The sequence below is a fragment of the Terrapene carolina genome, unplaced genomic scaffold (genome assembly GCF_002925995.2).
Source record: "Terrapene carolina triunguis isolate 2854851 unplaced genomic scaffold, T_m_triunguis-2.0 Scaffold85, whole genome shotgun sequence".
NCBI lineage: Eukaryota > Metazoa > Chordata > Testudines > Emydidae > Terrapene > Terrapene triunguis.
The window spans coordinates 50,092,459-50,111,175 of NW_020664436.1; the positions used below are offsets into that span (position 1 = coordinate 50,092,459).

Consider the following 18,717-nt stretch of genomic DNA (forward strand, 5'->3'; position numbering starts at 1 on the left):
AATGTTCGTAACTCTGAACAAAACATGGTTCTTTCAAAAGTTTACAATTGAACATTGACTTAATACAGCGTTGAAACTTTACTATGCAGAAGTAAAGTTATACTTTCCTTTTTTTTTTTACTAGTTTACATTTAACAGTACTGTACTGGCCTTTTTTTGCGGGGGAGGGGGGGGGGGAGGAGAGGGTCTCTGCTGTTGCCTGATTGTGTACTTCCAATTTCAACGAGGTGTGTGGTTGACTGGTCAGTTGTAATTCTTATGTTCATAACTATGTAATTACATAATTGGAAGAACATTCTGAAAGAAAATGAAGTGCCTGCAAAAGTGATGGAAAATATTTTGAATACTAACAGTTTGCAAACAAAGGTTTTTACTTAAGAGTGGCAATGTGGACAATGTAGAATTTCTTTATACCGTAAAATTTGAAATTCAGCTTGTTACAGGAGTCAGATTGGAGAAATAAAGTTCTGGTGCTTTGACTAACTAACCAATAACACTTATGCAGCAGGGTGACATTTGTTTAATAGTAATTTACTAAATTAACGGTCCATGCAAGAGGTTAAGTGATGCAAGAATGACTGAGTGGGAAGGTTCCATGCTGTCACTGATAGAGAAATTTCTGGACCTCATGGGTGTCGCCTTTCTCCAGTCATTCATGCTAGCATATAACGAGTAAGCATCTGATGATGTGCAGAAGAAAGAGACCTGCCTTATCCAGACCCAAGTTTAAATGACAGGCGGGCAGAACCATTGACCTAATAAATACTGCAATAGGTATTGCATGAGAACATGGCTTCAAAATAAGCTCCAGGAAATAGTGGTTGATTTCTTCCCCTACCCAACTTCTTCCATATACAAATAGAGGTGAAAGATTATAAAATGAGGAAAAAAAGATGAGAATGAAGCATCTAAGCACACTGTGCAACTACCTCCAGTTGCTGTCTTTCAGAAGTATAAGTTCCTTATTACATCCTTGTTAGAACACCAGATCAAAACAAACGTTACAAAATTGAAGCCTCCCTGCTGAGCTAAATACCAGAAGATTTTAAAAAGGCAATTTATTTGCTAGTGACAAGAATATTTCCTCTCTCATCCAAGATCTTCGTTATGCATCACAAATTAAAGGGGATTAATCCTGTCTAAGAAAACAAAGTGTTACATGGCCTTGTAAATCACTAAGAAAGCTGAGATGTTCTCAAACAAGGAATTTTTCCTATACAAACTTCCACATTTTCTCAAAGCCATAAATAGAAAAGTGTTTCTAGCTTATACTCTCCAAGTGCCATTGATGGCAGCAGTTGCTATGCATTGCTCCTATCAGGGCACATAGTTGGAAGCAGAAAGGCAGTACGGTAAGGAACTGAGTGAGCATTGAAAGGATTGCACTAGGAATGAAGAATATTTTCACAAAGTAGTACACAAGTTACATGTAGCAGTACCATCAATGAGGCACACAATCTCAAACATTCTTCCCAGCAAAAGCATACTGTCTTCATCAGAAACTAACATCTAGTAACAGCCAAGGCCAGTTTTAATTATCTGTGGATTATATGTTTTGGTAAATAGCTGACTTTTTTTTTAAAAAGTGACATGTCAGGAACCGGGGCATCTGACTATACAAAAGAAACGCGAAACTTTTCTATACACGAAGTGCCAGGAAATGCACAAAGCAAACTGCAGAAGTTATGCATTTAAATGCCAGCTCCAGTAACGTGACTTGTAACTGGCAGGCAAAGACATTCCAGAGGGACTGGATTAAGTTCCCGCTCCCCTTTTAATACAGGGAGGTGGGCCGAAAGTGGCTCACACACGCACGTGCCAGGTTCCTGACTTTGGGCTTGACAACTCCCCCTCCCCTAGCCGCGCCGTTCCCGCTCCGCCGCACTGAGAGCAGTGCGGCACAGCGGGCAGGCGTTCCCGGACACCGTCCCGCGGCGAACAGCGGCTGCCAGGGCAGGCTCGCTGAGCGCGCCGGCACGTGGCAACGGCAGCGGGACCCGCTTCCCTCTCAGAGGAAGAACGTACTGGGTTCGGCCGACGCAGGAGAGCGCCCCAGCCTCTGCGAGCGGAACGCTCCCCCTCCACGCGCGCTTTCCTATTGGTTCAGCATTCGAATCCTCGCTTTCTGCCACGCCCCTAGCCCTTGGCGGGTCGATTTGTGCGTCACGCCCCCATCCGCTTTACCCAATGGGCCGTGCGAGGCGCTAGTTTTGATTTGATTTTGCAGTGGCCTAGCGCCGGGGTGAGGAAGGGGCGGGGGCCCCGGGAAGGACCTCGTGAGGCCTGGAGGAGCGCGAGCCTGAGTAAGAGGGGAGGGGGCCGCACACGTCGCGTCACGCGCCTAGCGTCCATCCCCTCCGCGGGCGAGCGCTGTAACCGTTGAAGGGGACGTGGCGGCGGCGGCGGCGCTGGGGGAAGGCGGGACGCGTCACGCTGGGTTGGGGGTTATTTAGGGTCTGCTCTTTGCGGGGTCCCTGGGCCAGAGCCGATGGGTGGGGCTGCGTGACGTGTCGGCCTTGGGCGCCCCGGGGGTCTCGCTGCTTCCGCTCTGGAGCGGGGCCGGGTTCGTTCGTGTAGGGGGCAGCGGCCCCGTCCTAGTGACCGCCCGCACCTCTCTCGGGGCTCGGCTGGGCGGACCCGGCGATCCCCCGAGCTGGGCCGTTCCCTCCGCCTGGCCTGGGGACCGGCCTGTCGGAGTCAGTGGGGCTCCCAGCGCTCCCTGAAAACCCAGGGGCGGAGGCCCTCGACTGGCGGAGCTGCCGTGTTGCCAGCTGGGGATTTATTGGGGCACCTCGTTCACAACGCCTCCGTACAGAATAAAGTCTAGTCCTCGGGCAGCTCAGGGAGAGCTTCCTGTTCTTCGCCAGCAAACAAACCGGGGGCTTTTATGAATTCAGTAAAAGTAACCACATTTCACAGAACTTCCGAGTAGCTTTTCCATTACCAATATTTCCCAATCCTTTAAAAAGGAAACCGTTGATAAATCATTGGAAGAGAGAGGCCCTCCAATTGCATCTAAAACAATGGACTGTTCTTTATTTTTCAAATATTGCTGATTTTAAAACAAGATCCAGGACTAAGATCAGTGGGTCTCAAGTGAGTTCAGTATATTTAGGGGTCTAGCATTTGATGTTCTGGCTTCTCAGCTGCCTTGGGGCTTGAATCTGTTCTCACTGTGGTCAATGGCGATAGACGTAAACCCTTAGTGTGTGGAGAAGTCTGAGCAGGAGTTTGTCTTGAAGTGATGCTCTCTTCTATTTGCAGCTGTATAAAGGGTATCCTGAACTTTTCTGGGATATATATGAAACTAATGTTTATAACCAACTTTTGAATTCTCAGACTGCTCTGTAAATGGCTCTACTGCTGAATCTCATAAGGCAACTGCTAGAATACTTTGGTGTACCAGCTGATCAGGTAAACTGATATTACTAGTGATGATCCATTGGTTTGCTGCTTAAGTTCATGGTTGTCTGGTAAGCATGAGTGAGGATAGGTGAGTGCGTGTGCTGTGTTAGGAGTTTTCTGTTGGTGTGTGCCGGTGGTGAATGAGGGATGTGTGCTGCAGTAAGGGGTGATATGTTCTTGGGGTTATTGCATAATTTATACACATACCAGTAACCCTACGTGTACATTTAACTATAGTGGTATAATTATTCTGGTAAACTTCCTTCTGTAGAGGAAGGCCCATCTGATGATTTTACTTGTCTGTTACATTTTGCCTTCATATATTAACTGGCATGTAAAGACTTCCAAATAGCAATTAATTCTCTATTTTATAGACCCTGATCACGAGAGGTGCTGTGCACATACAGTTCCTATGGATTTCAATAGAAATTACAGGGGCTCACCATCTTTGGATCAGGACCATAATGCTAAGAAAACCTAATGTGTCAGACTGTTATGCAACTCTTTTTGGTGTGTATTACACTGAAAATGTCTAGCACTAATTGTAGCGCCACAAGTTTTAACCTCAAAGAACTTATGTTTGCTCAGCATTTCTCAGATCTATGTGCAAACGTAAATAATGTGGTAGTAAAAATGCCACCACCTGTTCTACACCACTATTGCTACTGGTGGAACTGCACTAGTGCTAGAACAACTGTAGGAAAAGTGCTAGTGTAGACAAGGTTACACTGACTAACTTTTGTTTTGTTTTTTGTTTAAAGTTCTCTGGTTTGACAGTAGCTTTTTCTTTTGGCAGTTCATACCAAGGTGGGAAGCTCATATAGACAATAGCAGCATTGTCCGTATGATTGAAACATGTCTTCCTTCAACCCCCTTCTCAAGAAGGCACTTTCAGCAGGTATATGCAATCATAAGGAAATGTCAGGTGAAAGTATCTTAAAATTTTTTTTATGATTTCCCCACCCATTTTTGCTAGCAGTGGTTTGTGTATCCAGATACAGGCTATATTGACTCATTCGTTCTGGGTCGTCCTTTGTTCTCCAACAGATCTTCTAGATACCCTCCTGTCTAGGAGGTGTAGTTAGTTTCACCCCCTATTGGTTTTCATGTAGAATGTCCTGGCACATCACCACGTACATCCCAGAAACTTGAAAACTGGTCCAGGAAGAGAGATCCTCCTGAGGCCATTTCTGAACCCTTGCTCCCTTAGGATAGCAAACATTTTTGTAGACCAATCTAAGTATGTAATGGTCAGATCACGTATGGTACGATCTCTTAATGATTTTGAAAAATATAAATGTTTGTACCATTGAGTTAAAAACCCAGATTTCTTTTGTTTAACTTTTAGATTATATCAGTTTGGCAAAGTAAGGAATATGGATCTACGCGAAGCATTGTTCGTAGACTTGGGACAGTTCTTTCTTTAGAACCTTGTCCAAGACCTCACTTTCAGGTGAGTGGGTTATTGCTACTCTTAACATTTAATTATTTAAGCAAGAAGTCTCACGTTAAATTTAACAATGGCTTTCCTAATCTTTTTATCTTTCATGACTATGGTATACTACATCTTTTCTGTTCAATGACTTTCACTTATCTAATACTGAGTCCCTCTTATTTGAGGAAGTTTTATTGTTAAACCCAAATTCTTTACTTTGCAGAGGCCTGACTTTCTTTTTTTTTTTTTAGATGGTCCAAGGCCTGAATTCTTTGGATTATGACGAACGAAGTACAACACCAAATCCTGTAGTTCCATCTCTTGGTGATATTCTGAGGGTGGTAAATGATGAGGGAGAATCTTTTGCTAGATTTAGGCAAGTAAATGCTCTGTGCTTATTTTGGTAGGAATGACTCAGGTCCTGTAGCCTGTGATACTGGCAATTGTATAAACCTTTCTGGGCCCTAGCAAAATTGACACTTTAGAAGTTAGCTCTTTCTCTTGATTTTTTTCCCCCCCAGCAATTCTTGCCTACCCTTTAGCTAGCATTATATAGCATACACATAGATTGGAGGATTCCCAGACTTTGAGCTCTTTCCTCCCTGTTATTATACAGTGCCAGGAATGTTGCTGGCACTTGCACATTGTGCTTTCATTCACAGCCTTTGGGGGTGGGGTGAACATTGATGGAATCTAATCCTAACACTCGTGAGATTATCACCTCTAACCTCTTATTTTTGGGTAATGAACACTATCCTCTTTTTGCAGATGAGAACACTGGGACAGAAATATTAAAGGGTCCCTGTTAACTCAAAATCAATTTTGTTAATTTTTTACCCATTGCTGTTACCAGTAAACCTCTGAGATTACGATAATTGAAAGAAAAGTTTTCAGTATTTTAAAAGTTTGTTTGCCTTGTGTATAGGCTGTTTCACCATTTCTTCTTTCATTTAATTTTTTCTGCTTTCATGCAGTCCAAAAGGAAGATAATTACTAAAATAGGAAAATGTAATTTGTAAAACAACAAATGTTGTTGCGAAACTTGGACAGGCATAGCACATGAAGTTTAACTTTAAAATAATTAATAGACACAAAATTGACTGTGTCCCTTTTAAATGACTTTTACCGAAGGTCACAGAGGAAGTGGATATTTCAGAGCTAGAACTTAGTTGTTTATGTTGCTTAGTGTGCTCAGATGACTAACCCACAGCTCAATTAACATTTGGTATTTTTATTGGATATTGCAAATCTAGTTTTTATATTGCATGGGTTTGTCTTCTTCTGATCTTGTTGTTGGTTGTTGTGAAACTACAAGAAGAAGTAGGGAGATCTGAATTGGCTGGTATGTTTTGCTTTTTTGGGGGGTTAGAAGGAATATTGGAGTTTCTAATGTCTCTTCTTACCACAATACTTAAGCTGTTAATGATGTCACGTTGCCTCTGTACTACAAAAACTGAGAGAATTGCACAAATCATAGAAAAAGAGAATATTTTTTATGATCTGGCAATTTAGTTATTAGAAATGGCTCAGTAGGTGATCATATGACTTTCTCGGACAGTTAGACACAGAGCTATATATGCTATACAGTAAATGGGACCTAATTGCCAAAGAAAAGAGGAGCTTGTAGCCAGCTTTAGTGGTTTATCTCCCCAGTTTCTTGGTTCTTGACTGTGTTGTTCTCCAGGTTGCCTCATTCATCAGCCTACTCGTATAGTTTCCCCATTCTAACTGCTCTAGGTCCATGGAATACTTGAAGGGAGCATGCATTGTAATCCAAATTAACTTCTTGTTGGGTAATCTGGAGAGCAAGAGAAAACTGCAGGGAGACAGAAGGCAAAATGTTACATGCCTGCCTAAAGTGAAATGATGAATTCCATGACATCTTGGGAAAAATGCCAGATTCCTTGGCTGGAAAACCCACTGGGCCCTGATTGAAATGAATGAAGCAGGTCTCACCATTTAAGGTTTTTATTTCAGGCTATCTACTCAAGCAGGTGACAGATTATCAGTTTATACACACTTAATGTTTTGTAGTTATCTGCCCTAAGGGCTACTATGTGTGTCTAGTACGGTGAGGAACATTGCGGCGAACGCCCTGCGTGATGCGACAGAGAAGCGGATCGGCAGAGCCCCCTCCAACCAAGACATCGCCACCTTCCTGAGCGGCTCCCTGGATGGGGAATTCGGACGGGAGCGACATCGCTTCACTGTGGTCCCGCACTCGCAATGCCACGCGTCGCCTGGGAAAGCGCATCGGATGCCGCTGGGAGTGTTGCGAGGAGCGCCAGGAGCTGGGAGTCCGGGTGCCGCAGATCAGGTCTGACGACAACACCATTGTCACCCCGACGGCCAGGGGCTTGCTGGAGAGGACTCTGAAGGCCGCCATCCGCTCGCTAGACATGGAAACCCTGAAGCGTAAGCCGGACCAGGGTAAAGCCTTTGAGTTGACCAGCAAGTGGGACGCCAGCAACCACTTCCTCGCCGGGGGAGGCTTCACCCGTTTCGCCGACTGGCGGTTCATCCACCGTGCCCGGCTCAACTGCGTCCCGCTCAACGGAGCCATCCGCCACGGGAACCGAGACAAGCGTTGCAGGAAGTGCTCCAACGAGACCCTGCCCCACGTCCTGTGCAGCTGCAAACCCCACTCCAGAGCCTGGCAGCTGCGCCACAACGCCATCCAGAACCGCCTGGTGAAAGCCATCGCGCCACACCTGGAGGAGATCGCTGTGAACTGCACCATCCCCGGTACCGACAGCCAGCTACGACCTGACGTGGTCGTCACCGACGAGGCCCAGAAAAAGATCATCCTCGTCGACGTCACGGTCTCCTTTGAGAACAGGACTCCGGCATTTCACGAAGCCCGAGCTCGTAAACTGGAAAAGTACGCCCCCCTGGCTGACACCCTGAGAGCGAAGGGCTATGAGGTGCAGATGGATGCCCTGATTGTCGGAGCCCTGGGCGCCTGGGACCCCTGCAACGAGCCTGTGCTGCGGACCTGCGGGATCGGTCGACGCTACGCACGTCTCATGCGGCGCCTCATGGTCTCAGACGCCATCCGATGGTCCAGGGACATCTACATCGAGCACATCACTGGCCACCGACAGTACTAGGAGGCGTGAGCCAGAGTGACATCGTTCTCCCACTACGAGAAAGGGACCAAGTGACCTTCTCCGTTGGATCATATGAACTGGAACCATAAACTCCCTAAACATTAAATCTCACCAAATGAGGGTCAGTCCATCCTCATCATCATATCCACTCATTATTATCCACACCCGAACATAGCCACTTTATGAACTTCATACCCTCATATCTCAATGTCTGTACTTTGACCCATCAACCTTTTTACCCCCAATCGGGGATATTGCGGATTATGTATTCTTCATGCCACCTTACCTTAAACCAAACTTTGCACCCTCGATAATCTGTATGTTATTCCCTGATAACCAGAAACTTCTATGCTCAAACTCTGTTCACAATTTATTTTTAACATCATCTTAATAAAATTTTTAATTCCCTGTGGTGCAGCTATCTTGTCCCTGAACCCATATGCTTCTGGGGCTACTAACACTCTTGGGAGTCCTAGCTGGGTGTGTCTCATCACCTTCTACACCCATTTCACTTCCTTGTTTGTGCATCTAAATTTATAGCTGCCCCCTTCCTGATTGTATCTAGGCAGAAAGTGCTCTTTGTTCCCTCTTTTTACAACCCAATCATTCAGCATAACCATTGTGTAATGGTCAATCTCTGCTCCTGAGTAAATTGCCCAAGTATTCTAAAAGTGCAGTTTCAAGGGGTTTTTCTTCTTATTGGTGATAAACTTGATAACCTTTTTTAAAAAATTGAATACTTAAAAATGCAAAATTTAGTGCTTATAAAACAATGTAATGCAAAATGGCTTGTGAAAGAGATGAAGCACTGAAACATTAAAGCCTAATATCATTGTCAATGGTGTTTCATAACTTCAATTTCTTGTGCCAGTAACTTACAAAATGCATTTCTACCCTAATTATTTTCCCTGTGGGGGGCATGAAATTGTTACTACTCAGTTGAAACTTTTAAAAGTTTATATTTTTATATTTTAGGGCTGAATCAAGGGGAAAGGAAATAATTACAGTTGACCATGATGTATCTCCAGCTATAGTTTCCTTGCCAACTGTTCTAAAAAATAGAGCAGAGAAAGAAAATCTTGTGAATGAAGAAGCAATTAAAAAAATTTCTGCACTTGAAAATGAGTTAACCCTTCTTCGTGCCCAGATTGCTGCAATTGTTGCAGTGCAAGGATCAAGAAATAGTAATCAATCAGGTGCGCTTGTTTTTGTTTATACTACAGTCTTTAAACTTTGAGCTTTCCTTTGTTTTATGCCCATAGTACTTATCCTGTGATTTACTTTTTATCTAAATTTCTGTGAATTAAGTGAAAAGTATTTTGAATGCAGGATTGTTTTTGTCTGTCTCTATTTCTTATATTCATAAATTAATTTTTTTCACTCTCCTCACTTTGTGGACAGTTCATCACCTTCAAGTTGGAGTTGATTTAAATCATCTTTTTTTCTGGTGAAGCCCACAAGAGTATGTGTATCATTCTGCACTGTCACCTGGGAGAGTGCCTGGGCCACCATTTCGATAGCTTCACCCTTTGTATTATAAGGGTGAGCAAGGAGCAACCCTATATTTAGCCTGCCTAGCACTCTGCATTATAAAAGATTCTTCTGACCTTTTTTGTTCTAACTTCTAAATTGTTTGTAGCAAGTCTTTATAATGTGACAGGGGAAAGGCCCTTGGGCCAGAGGGTTTTTCTTGGTCTTGTGGAATTCTGTATAGGTTTAGCTGAGTTATAAACTGTTAATTACCATTTCCCTTGTACTTAGTAAAATTTTAGGTGTGCTGCCAAAATAACTGAAACATTCTAAAGAGCTGGAGCCATGTCTCAACAGCAACACGTTCTGTACTGGGTATGCCTGGGAGCTACTGTATCAATGAGAATTGTGCAGGTGGAAGGAGAGACCGGTTGGGGCTTGTTTGTATGCATTATGATATTCTTTTTAATTACATGGCCACATATGGCTTTTCCCCAACAGGACCCCTGCCTCGTTCAGTGCACAGGCTGGATGTACAAATGGACAGAATTAAGGTTGCATAGACATCTTAAATCTGGCATTTCCTAAGTTTTGAGTGCTTGATTTTTGAAACCTAAATAACTTTCGCTTAAGTTTTTTTTTTTTTTCTTTTTTCTTTCCTTTTTATGTAATTATTTCTGGTAGCCCACGTTGTGCTAGGTGTTTGACGTTTTAAGAAAAAATAGTCCTTCCCAGATTAGGATCTTGCAATATAGCTCAGACACCTTGGACTTGGCTTGATCTTCTCAAACTTTCAAATATTAGTAACGCGTTCTCTTAATTAAAAAAATAATAATACTTATTTTCTTTGATAGGTTCAGATGTCTTGAATTCATTTGGCATTCCAAGTGGTTCTTTCCCAGTGCCAGCAATGACTTCTACTCCATTGTTCACCGCACCAGATCACTTTGTAATTCCTCCACCTCCCCCACTTCCCTCCATAGCACCATCTGGCTTTGAAGCCAGTAATTCAGCAATTGAACTTATTAAACAACGTCGTGCTGCAAGTAAGACCAGCTCAACAACTGTTGACAAAACTGAACACCAGAAGACCGAGGGTGTTCTTAGTATGATGGATGTTTTGAAGGATATAAACAAAATCCGACTGCGAACTATTGAGAAGTAAGTTGATTTTAAATGTAAATCAAAAATATGCGAACACCACAGTATTTAGGGAGCAGCAGATAAGGCTGGGGTGAAAACCTGTTTAATGGACAGGTGCTCCTGACAACTGCCTAAGATGATAGAATCATAGGACTGAAAGGGTCCTCGAGAGGTCTTTGAGTTCCCTGCACTCAAGGCAGGGCTAAGTATTATCTGACTATCCCTGACAGGTGTTTGTCTAACCTACTCTTAAAAATCTCCAATGACAGAGATTCCACAACCTCCCTAGACAATTTATTCCAGTGCTTAACTACCCTGACAGGAAGTTTTTCCTAATGTACAACATAACCTGCCCTTGCTGCAATTTAAGCCTATTGCTTCTAAGCCTATCCTCAGAAGTTAAGGAGAACAATTTTTCTCCCTCCTCCTTCTAACAACTTTTATGTACTTGAAAACTGTTATCCTGTTCCCTTTCTGTCTTCTCTTCTCCAGACTAACCAAACCCATTTTTTTTCCAATCTTCCCTCATAAGTCATGTTTTCCATTTTTGTTGCTCTTCTCTGGTTTCTCCAATTTGTCCACATCTTTCCTGAAATGTGGTGCCCAGAACAGCACACACTATTCCAGTGGAGGCCTAATCAGCACGGAGTAGAGCGGAAGAATTACTTTGTCTTGCTTACAGCACTCCTGCTAATATATCCCAGAATAATGTTTGCTTTTTTTGCAACAGTGTTGCATTGTTGACTCATATTTAGTTCGTGATCCATTCTGACCCCCAGATCCCTTTCTGTAGTACTCCTCCTTAGGCAGTCATTTCCCATTTTGTATATATGCAACTGACTGATCCTTCCTAAGTGGAGTACTTTGCATTTGTCCTTATTGAATTTCATCCTGTTTACTTCAGACCATTTCTTTAGTTTGTCCAGATCATTTTGAATTTTAATCCTATCCTCCAAAGCACTTGCATCCACTCCCAGCTTGGTATTGTCTGCAAACTTTATAAGTGTACTCTCTGTGCCTTTATCTAAATCATTGATGAAGATATTGAACAGAACCGGACCCAGAACTGATCCCTGTGGGACCCCACTTCATATACCCTTCCAACTTGACTGTGAACCAGTGATAACTACTCACTGGGAACAGTTTTCCAACCAATTATGCACTCACCTTGAAGTAGCTCCATCTAGGTTGTATTTCCCTAGTTTATGAGAAGGTCATGCAAGACCGTATCAAAAGCCTTATTAAAGTCAAGGTATACCACATCTACTGCTTCTCCCAAGGCTTGTTAGGCATGTAGTTTGTCATTTAACACTTTCCTAAGGGTACATCTACACAGCAAAACTCCTCCCCCTAAACACCCCCCCCCCACACACACACGGGCAGTGAGTCTCAGACCCAGTGTCCATTGATTCAGGCTTGCACTATGGAGCTAAAAATAGCAGTATAGATATTCCTGCTCAGGCTCTAAGACCCTCCTTCCTTGCCGTGTCTCAGCCTGGGCTCCAGCCTGAGTGGGAATGTCTACTCTGCTATTTATAGCTCTGTAGCACAAGCCCCACGAGCCTGCCCCATTTGACCTGGGCTCCGACACTCACTGCCACTGTTTTGGGGTTTTTTTGTCCTGTAGATGTACCCTGAGAGATTTTCAGCAGGCAGTTTTTCTCTTAGAGTGCTGCATCTTCACTGCCTAGAGTATCAAGTGAAAATATATTACATACAAAAGCAAATCATTGTCTAATTTAAAACTGTGGTCTCCTGCATAGGTTGGTCAATCTTTTGTCTCCTGTTTGGTTTTTTTGTGATTGGGGCTATTTGGAGTTCACTTACAAAATCAGCTAAACGTGCAGGAAAACAGATCTGAACAAACAAACTTTTGAGTTCATTGTAAAAGGACAACTCCTTGGGGAAATATTGGAAAACTAACAGTACATCCAAAATACATTAATTCTAACTTTGAAGTCTTCAAACATGTATAATGCACGTGTCTATTTTAACTGAAGATTTTACTGAACCTAGACCCAAGTCCTTTAGTTTGGTACAAATAATTGTTAATTTTTACATGGTTTTGGTCAAAATGCGAAACTTATGTGATTACAAAACATATGATTATTAAATATTTGTGTGACTGATATCCTGTGTTCAGAGCCAAACTGCTCTTTTAGATGCGATACACAGGAAACTAAATAAACATTTACTGAACTAGAATAAAAATATACTCTAAGGAAGTAGGATAATGTCTGTTTAGAGATCACTACTGAGGAAAAAAAATTTAGTATATATAAGAACAGAGGGTGAAATCCTGGCCCAAGTCAATGAGTGTTGTCAATTGGGCCAGGATTTCACCGAGCATATTGTACCAAGTGTTTATTAAAAGGCCCTTTTTAAAAAAATTCATATCTGGAAATAACTGGCACAAATAATTGTGGGCAGATTTTCTAGTATAGCAGATTTTAATAAGGCTTTACGTGCCTTCAGTATGTGATTTCACCACATAAGTACTAGGGGCCAGATTCACAAAGGTGCTTAGGCTCCTAAAGAGGCAGTTAGAAGCCTATGCCCAACATTTCACCACCACTAACATTCTCAAAACTACTGCTCAGTTGCTGCCTAACCCTGTATGCACCTAAATCCCTTAAGGACCTAAGTTTCTGTTGGTAGGTGTGCTCAAACTACCTAAGCCCTGACACTGCCCTGCATCAACTGAGCTTCTGGGAGCCCTCTTGCACACCTAACCCCAGCGGGATTCTCACATTAGGTGTCTCTCTTTTTCCCCCCCCCCCTATCTATCTCACTTGGAGGGCCTGATCTGGTCCACACAAAAGGCAGCCGGGGCAAGCAGATCAGGAATTTTTGTGGCTGGCTGACTGATTCAGAATACCCAGTGGTTCAGGCACTCACCTGGGATGTCACAGACATGGGTTCAAGTCCCTGGTCCAAATCCGGCAGAGTGGGGATTTGAACTTGGGTTTCCAGTATACGAGGTGAGTTCGCTAACCACTGACCTTTTTGGCTGTGTGTGTGGGTTGGGGGAATCTCTTTGATATTTCACAGGAAAGGGTTGACCTCATTCAAGAGCCTAACTCCAAGAGAGGGTTCACGACTGAGAATCCCAAGCAGAGATTGGTGACTTCCTTTGGCCAGTCACTCTGGCACGTGAGGCCCAGATCAACGAGGGTTAGACTCCTAATTCCCTTTGTGCATCTGGGCCCAAAGCCCCATTACTTTCCTTGGCATTTCACTCCTGGCTAGCTTAGGCATCTCCCTGCTCAGCTTGCTGGCTTCTGAGAATCCCTTTCTTACTATCTAACTCTCCTGTACAATGTGTGGGGAGCCTAGGTGCCTAACTTGAGGCTGTAAATTCCACTGGGTGGCAGGTTGCCTAGAAGTTAGTCATTGCAATGTCTAAAGTCCCTTTCTAGTTCCAAATGCTATAAATTAAACTTTCAATTCCATTTGCAAACCTACAAACTGTATCCACAATCTTTGAGCACGAACTTGTGGGCAGAGCTGAGGTTCTCTGAAAAATCAGGGCTGATTTACTCTGTGCTTTGGATTCATAAATAATACATGACTGGCTTTCAAATAGCTATTTTAATAGTGTTTCTAACTTCACGTTTGGAAGTTTAGATACACACTTGAGAACAAAACCAACCACTGATGCATCTGTGCCAATTTAGCATCCAGTTGCTGGTTGTGGATATTTTGTTGAAGTGTCCTTGTTTGCAAATGGGCCCTTGTGTGGCTGACTGGATGAACATGTATATTTGCAAGTTTAGTTTTTAACTGACGTCATGCATCAGACCATATTGCTTTATTATTGTAAAGTCTTTTGAGAAACTTTACAGCTTTTTGTTGATCTTTATAAAAACTCATGAAGATCCAGTGTTTTAACTGAAAACAAATAGGGACTGTGGAGTACTTTACGAGCATTAAATTAACTTTTTCCCCGATTCATAGATTCTAAGGCCAGAAGGGATCATTGTGACAGACCATAATTGATACAGCAGTATCTGGCAGTACAATGGAGACCTCTTTTTAAAATTGTATTTTTATAGGCCTGCCACAATATTCTAATACCTGAATAAGGAAATAATATCAGAGGTATCATGAACAACTTAAGTATTTGCTGTGACTGTAGGCAGGGGATTTTTCTCAGTATTGTTGCATTTACTTTTATTCATGTTTGGTCATGGTAAGCCATTTCAGAATACAGTAAGCTATATTACTTGCTAAGTTATGTTTCTATAACCTGAATGGTATGTGAAGCTGGTCTAAGGTGTAGAGCACACTAGGATAATGTAATTACTGTCCAGGACCAGCATTAAGTTTTCATGGACTGGACACAGTTTGTCTTTGTTCTTTGTAGGTCACCTGGCGGTACACCTCTTCCTAAGACAAGAAAAAGGCGGAGTTCACAGTGGGATCCAGCAGCTCTAATAGCTCAGGCTCTAAAGCAGAAATTTGCACATCAAAATGGCAGTGATTCATTGGACAAAGAAAACCGATCTTGTGACACCTCCCCATTTTCCAGTCCAGAAGCCCCTCTGGTAAGCTCTTATTTACTCTCACTCCCCAAAAAACCCAAACAAAAATCCCTCATCGTGCTTTCCATCGCTTACACTATCAGGGAATGTTGGTGGTCTCGAGACTCTGGAATCATGGAAAACCAGTGAGTGAGTGGCATGGCTTGTCAGTGGAATTAACTGTCATGGAACACTGAAGAGAAGAGAGTGGAACTGTGAACAGATAGGGGCTTAGTTTGTTAAAATCTTAAAATTTGTGGAAAATGGGCAGAACATCTGATGTGACTAGAGGAAAGCTTGACTAGATGCTCCAAGTGAGAGAGAGAGAATACAAGGGCTAACAGAACCAACACTTCTATTAAAACAAGATGATTGATCAAACATGAGAAATGACCTGATAATAACTACAAGCATGCATGTATTGAAAAAGTGTTCCTCATTAGCATTACTGATTTTTCATCTTTAAAACCCAAGAATGCAGAGAGATGTCTGACAAACCTATGTCATTTGCTCAAAAAATAAAAAATAAAAAAAAGTGATAGATTAGAGAATCTGGGGGGGGAGGGGGGAAGGACACACACCCCCACCCTCCATGCTGGGTAAAGGGGCTACAGTGGTGTAAAAAATCATCATTCCCCTGCTGCAGGAACTGTGGAAGATGGCCATAAGCCGTACCGTAGGACCCTTGCTAAGTACTGGCAATAGGAGCTGTGCTGTAGGTAGGGGGGCTGCGTTGGGGGGAGTGCTGCACAGATTGTGAGCAGTATTTCTGCCCATAAAGCAGCCTCCAGAGGCTAACGTAACTTAGCCAAGCCCATAGGGGGCTCTGTGTTATGTCAGGGCCTGTCTAGCCATTGGAGTAGCTCAGGATTAGGAGGGCACAAAAGTGTTTTAAAGCCAGTATAGTGCTTCCACCACCTACTGCCCTCTTTCTCTTGGCCTGCAAATTCTGTGCAGTGCCTGTTAGAGGTGCATTATAGAATCTCACCTTTGATGTATTGGTGTTCAGCAACCTTATTTTAAATCTCATTTTGAAAAATATCTAACACAGTTCCAAAGTATGTTGTGGAACATCAGAAATTCTGTTGCAGCCATCATCATATTCATCGTTGGTTGACTGAAGAAAGGGCTGATGTTCCACTTTTCCAGTGAAGACTGTCTATATTTATGTCTTCTACCATAAAAGTATGTTTTTGAAATTTGCAGGGAATATGAGGAAAATTTAATATCAAAATAGTCTGCATTTTACACAACTGTACAGCTAAGTGTTAAATTTATAAACACAATTGAACAAGATTAGAGATACAATGGTTGCAGTCTCAATAAAAATTTAGGATGATTAAATAAAATAAAAACTGGAACTACACAGACAAAATCTGCATTATATTTCTGAGATACTACAGATCCCTTCCTTTAAGTCAGTGGTTCTCAAATTTTAGTACTGATGACCCCTTTCACATAGCAAGCCACTGAGTGTGACCCCCTTTATAAATTCAAAACACTTTTTTTTTTTATATATATTTAACACCATTATAAATGTTGGAGGCAAAGCGGGGTTTGGGGCGGAGGCTGACAGCTCACGACCCCCCATGTAATGACCTCATGACCCCCTCAGGGGTCCCGACCCCCAGTTTGAGAACCCCTGCATTAAGTAATCAAAATGATTGATCCCAAATACAAAAGTCACAGAACTGGTTGATCCCAGAAAAGGTTGTGTCAAATTGTTGGAAAACTGTGAAAGTAAGTTAATGGAAGACGACTGAACTCAATTTGTCAACTTTTAAGACCTGTTGTCCAACCAGCTTGTCCATCAACTGCTTGTGTGTGAGGGGGCACACATCTGCACTGCTCTATTCAAAAATTTTTTGCTGCTAAACTCAACAACTTATTTCCTTTTTTATCTATATCTAAGGTCAGATACAAAAGCAATGGTAGGCCTTTTTATTTAGACTGGGGACTTCAAGCTTTTTGTTTTTAACTGTGTGAATCTTCTTTTGTGTTTTGAGTAAATACTTACACATATGAAAGGGTTTGTTCATGTACGTAGTTTTAACTTCACAAAACATTTATGGGTTTCATTTTTCCCAGGCTGGGGGAAACTCCAACAGCCCTTCCAGCCTGCAGTATCTTTATGTTGAAAATTTTATTCTTTCCCTGTTGAGTATTCTTAGAGATTTTATAGAATTAAAATTATTATTATTTTTTTTTTTTTTTTTAGGTTGGACGTCACATTTTGAAGCCAAATTCAAAGAACAACCTCATAAAAGCTGAGGAAGTAGCACAGGTATCAACAGCAAAAGCAAGGGTACATATTTAACTGGTGGCGCTGTGTGGAAAAACCCAACAACTGGCATGCTTATGAGTGGCAGGACCATTTCAGGAACAATTTCATAAAATGTGTACACTGGGATGTGTACACTCCCATGCCCCAGGAGCTATGGTTTATAAAACTACCTCTTTTGATTTGAGCGTCCCAACAGCCAAGCTTGTCAGTGTGTTGTCTGCTTATAAAAAAATACTTTATTGGCATTTATTACTTTATAGCTGCAGACCAGAATGTTTGAAGATAACTTTTTAGATACTCTGAATGGGAAGCAGATCATATAAAAAAGACTGGATGTTTCTCAGTGTGGAGGCTGAAGTATACATGGGAGTGTGGAAACAAAATATTAATAGCTCAGGAAATTACATAGTACATACCTGCTTCACTTAAAACTTAATCAATATTAATATTGTCCCTCATCGAGAGGGTAGCAGGTCTCCCTGAGCGTCATCATAGCTTCCTAAAGCAACTCAGCATTCCATGTGCAAACAATCTCTTAACTTATTCTGGATCAGCAGAGAAGTCCTGCTTACTATGAGTGATGGTACTTGCCTTGTTTTAATTAAGTCAGATATGAACTGTGTGTTAACTGCCTGCAATGAGAAAAATTTGTGTTCTGTAGCAAAAAAGGCTCTGGAGAGACTTCTGCTTGCACAAGCTTAGTCTACATTCATTATGTAAATAAACATTCATTGACTATGGTGTCTTTCCCTTTTTGCTTCCGTATTTTAGGTCAACATTTTGTTGTTTTGTACATAGTTTATAAAATAAATTTCCCTTTTATGTCACTGAAGGTGTTGTCCTGTACATCATTTGCAAATTCATTGTTTTGGGTTGGTTTTTTTTATTTCTTGTGTTGTCACAGTTTTTAAAAGATTTGGTCAACTTTTTTATTAAATCAAGCATGCCCTCTAATAGACAATGAAAAGAGGAAAAGTAGATCTAAAATATAATCTCTCTCTCCTACCAGAATATTGGGGGAGGGAACCTATTAGTCATAAATTATAAATACCAAGCATACCTTATTGAAAGTGGGAGAAGTTCTTCAAGTTTTTTGTTTGCAGATATGCCAGTGCCAGTCTTCAGTGCCCAAGTGGACTTAGTTCCACCTGAAGCTGGGTGAAGCACAGAAACTGCCTCACTAGCCTGTGTAGGGTGAGCAGACCTCTGGTTCATGGTTAGAAGAGGCAGGAGGCCTGTAAATCTTACATTTCAGATCCTGAACGAAAACAAAGCTCGGAGCTCTTCACTGCAAACTCAACCTGCCAGTGCTGCAGTGCCCAAGGGTGTGACTGAGCTCAAGAAGAA

General features: G+C 42.2%; 1 protein-coding gene across 3 annotated transcripts; it reads left to right on the top strand.

Moving 5' to 3' along the window:
- Positions 1–2,231: 2,231 nt before the first annotated feature.
- On the top strand, positions 2,232–17,768 carry MTFR2 (mitochondrial fission regulator 2). Of its 3 annotated transcripts, none has more exons than XM_024207980.3 (9): positions 2,232–2,303; positions 3,340–3,414; positions 4,202–4,303; positions 4,754–4,858; positions 5,092–5,216; positions 8,926–9,146; positions 10,275–10,581; positions 14,930–15,110; positions 17,305–17,768. In XM_024207980.3, the coding sequence occupies exons 2-9, from the start codon at positions 3,352–3,354 to the stop codon at positions 17,401–17,403; spliced, it is 1,203 nt and encodes a 400-aa protein (XP_024063748.2). In that variant the 5' UTR covers positions 2,232–2,303; positions 3,340–3,351; the 3' UTR covers positions 17,404–17,768. The 3 variants fall into 3 exon arrangements, with proteins under 3 accessions (XP_024063748.2, XP_024063756.2, XP_029766874.1); XM_024207988.3 differs by lacking the exon at positions 2,232–2,303 and adding an exon at positions 2,511–3,096; XM_029911014.1 differs by lacking the exon at positions 2,232–2,303 and having other exon boundaries at positions 2,512–3,414.
- The last annotated feature ends 949 nt before the right edge of the window (positions 17,769–18,717 follow it).

Coding starts and splice junctions, on each gene's coding strand:
- MTFR2 (XM_024207980.3), top strand. CDS start 3,352: ATGGCTCTACTGCTGAATCTCATAAGGCAACTGCTAGAATACTTTGGT. Junction 4,859..5,091: donor GTCCAAGACCTCACTTTCAG/GTGAGTGGGTTA, acceptor TTTTTTTTTTAG/ATGGTCCAAGGCCTGAATTC. Junction 5,217..8,925: donor GAATCTTTTGCTAGATTTAG/GCAAGTAAATGC, acceptor TTTATATTTTAG/GGCTGAATCAAGGGGAAAGG.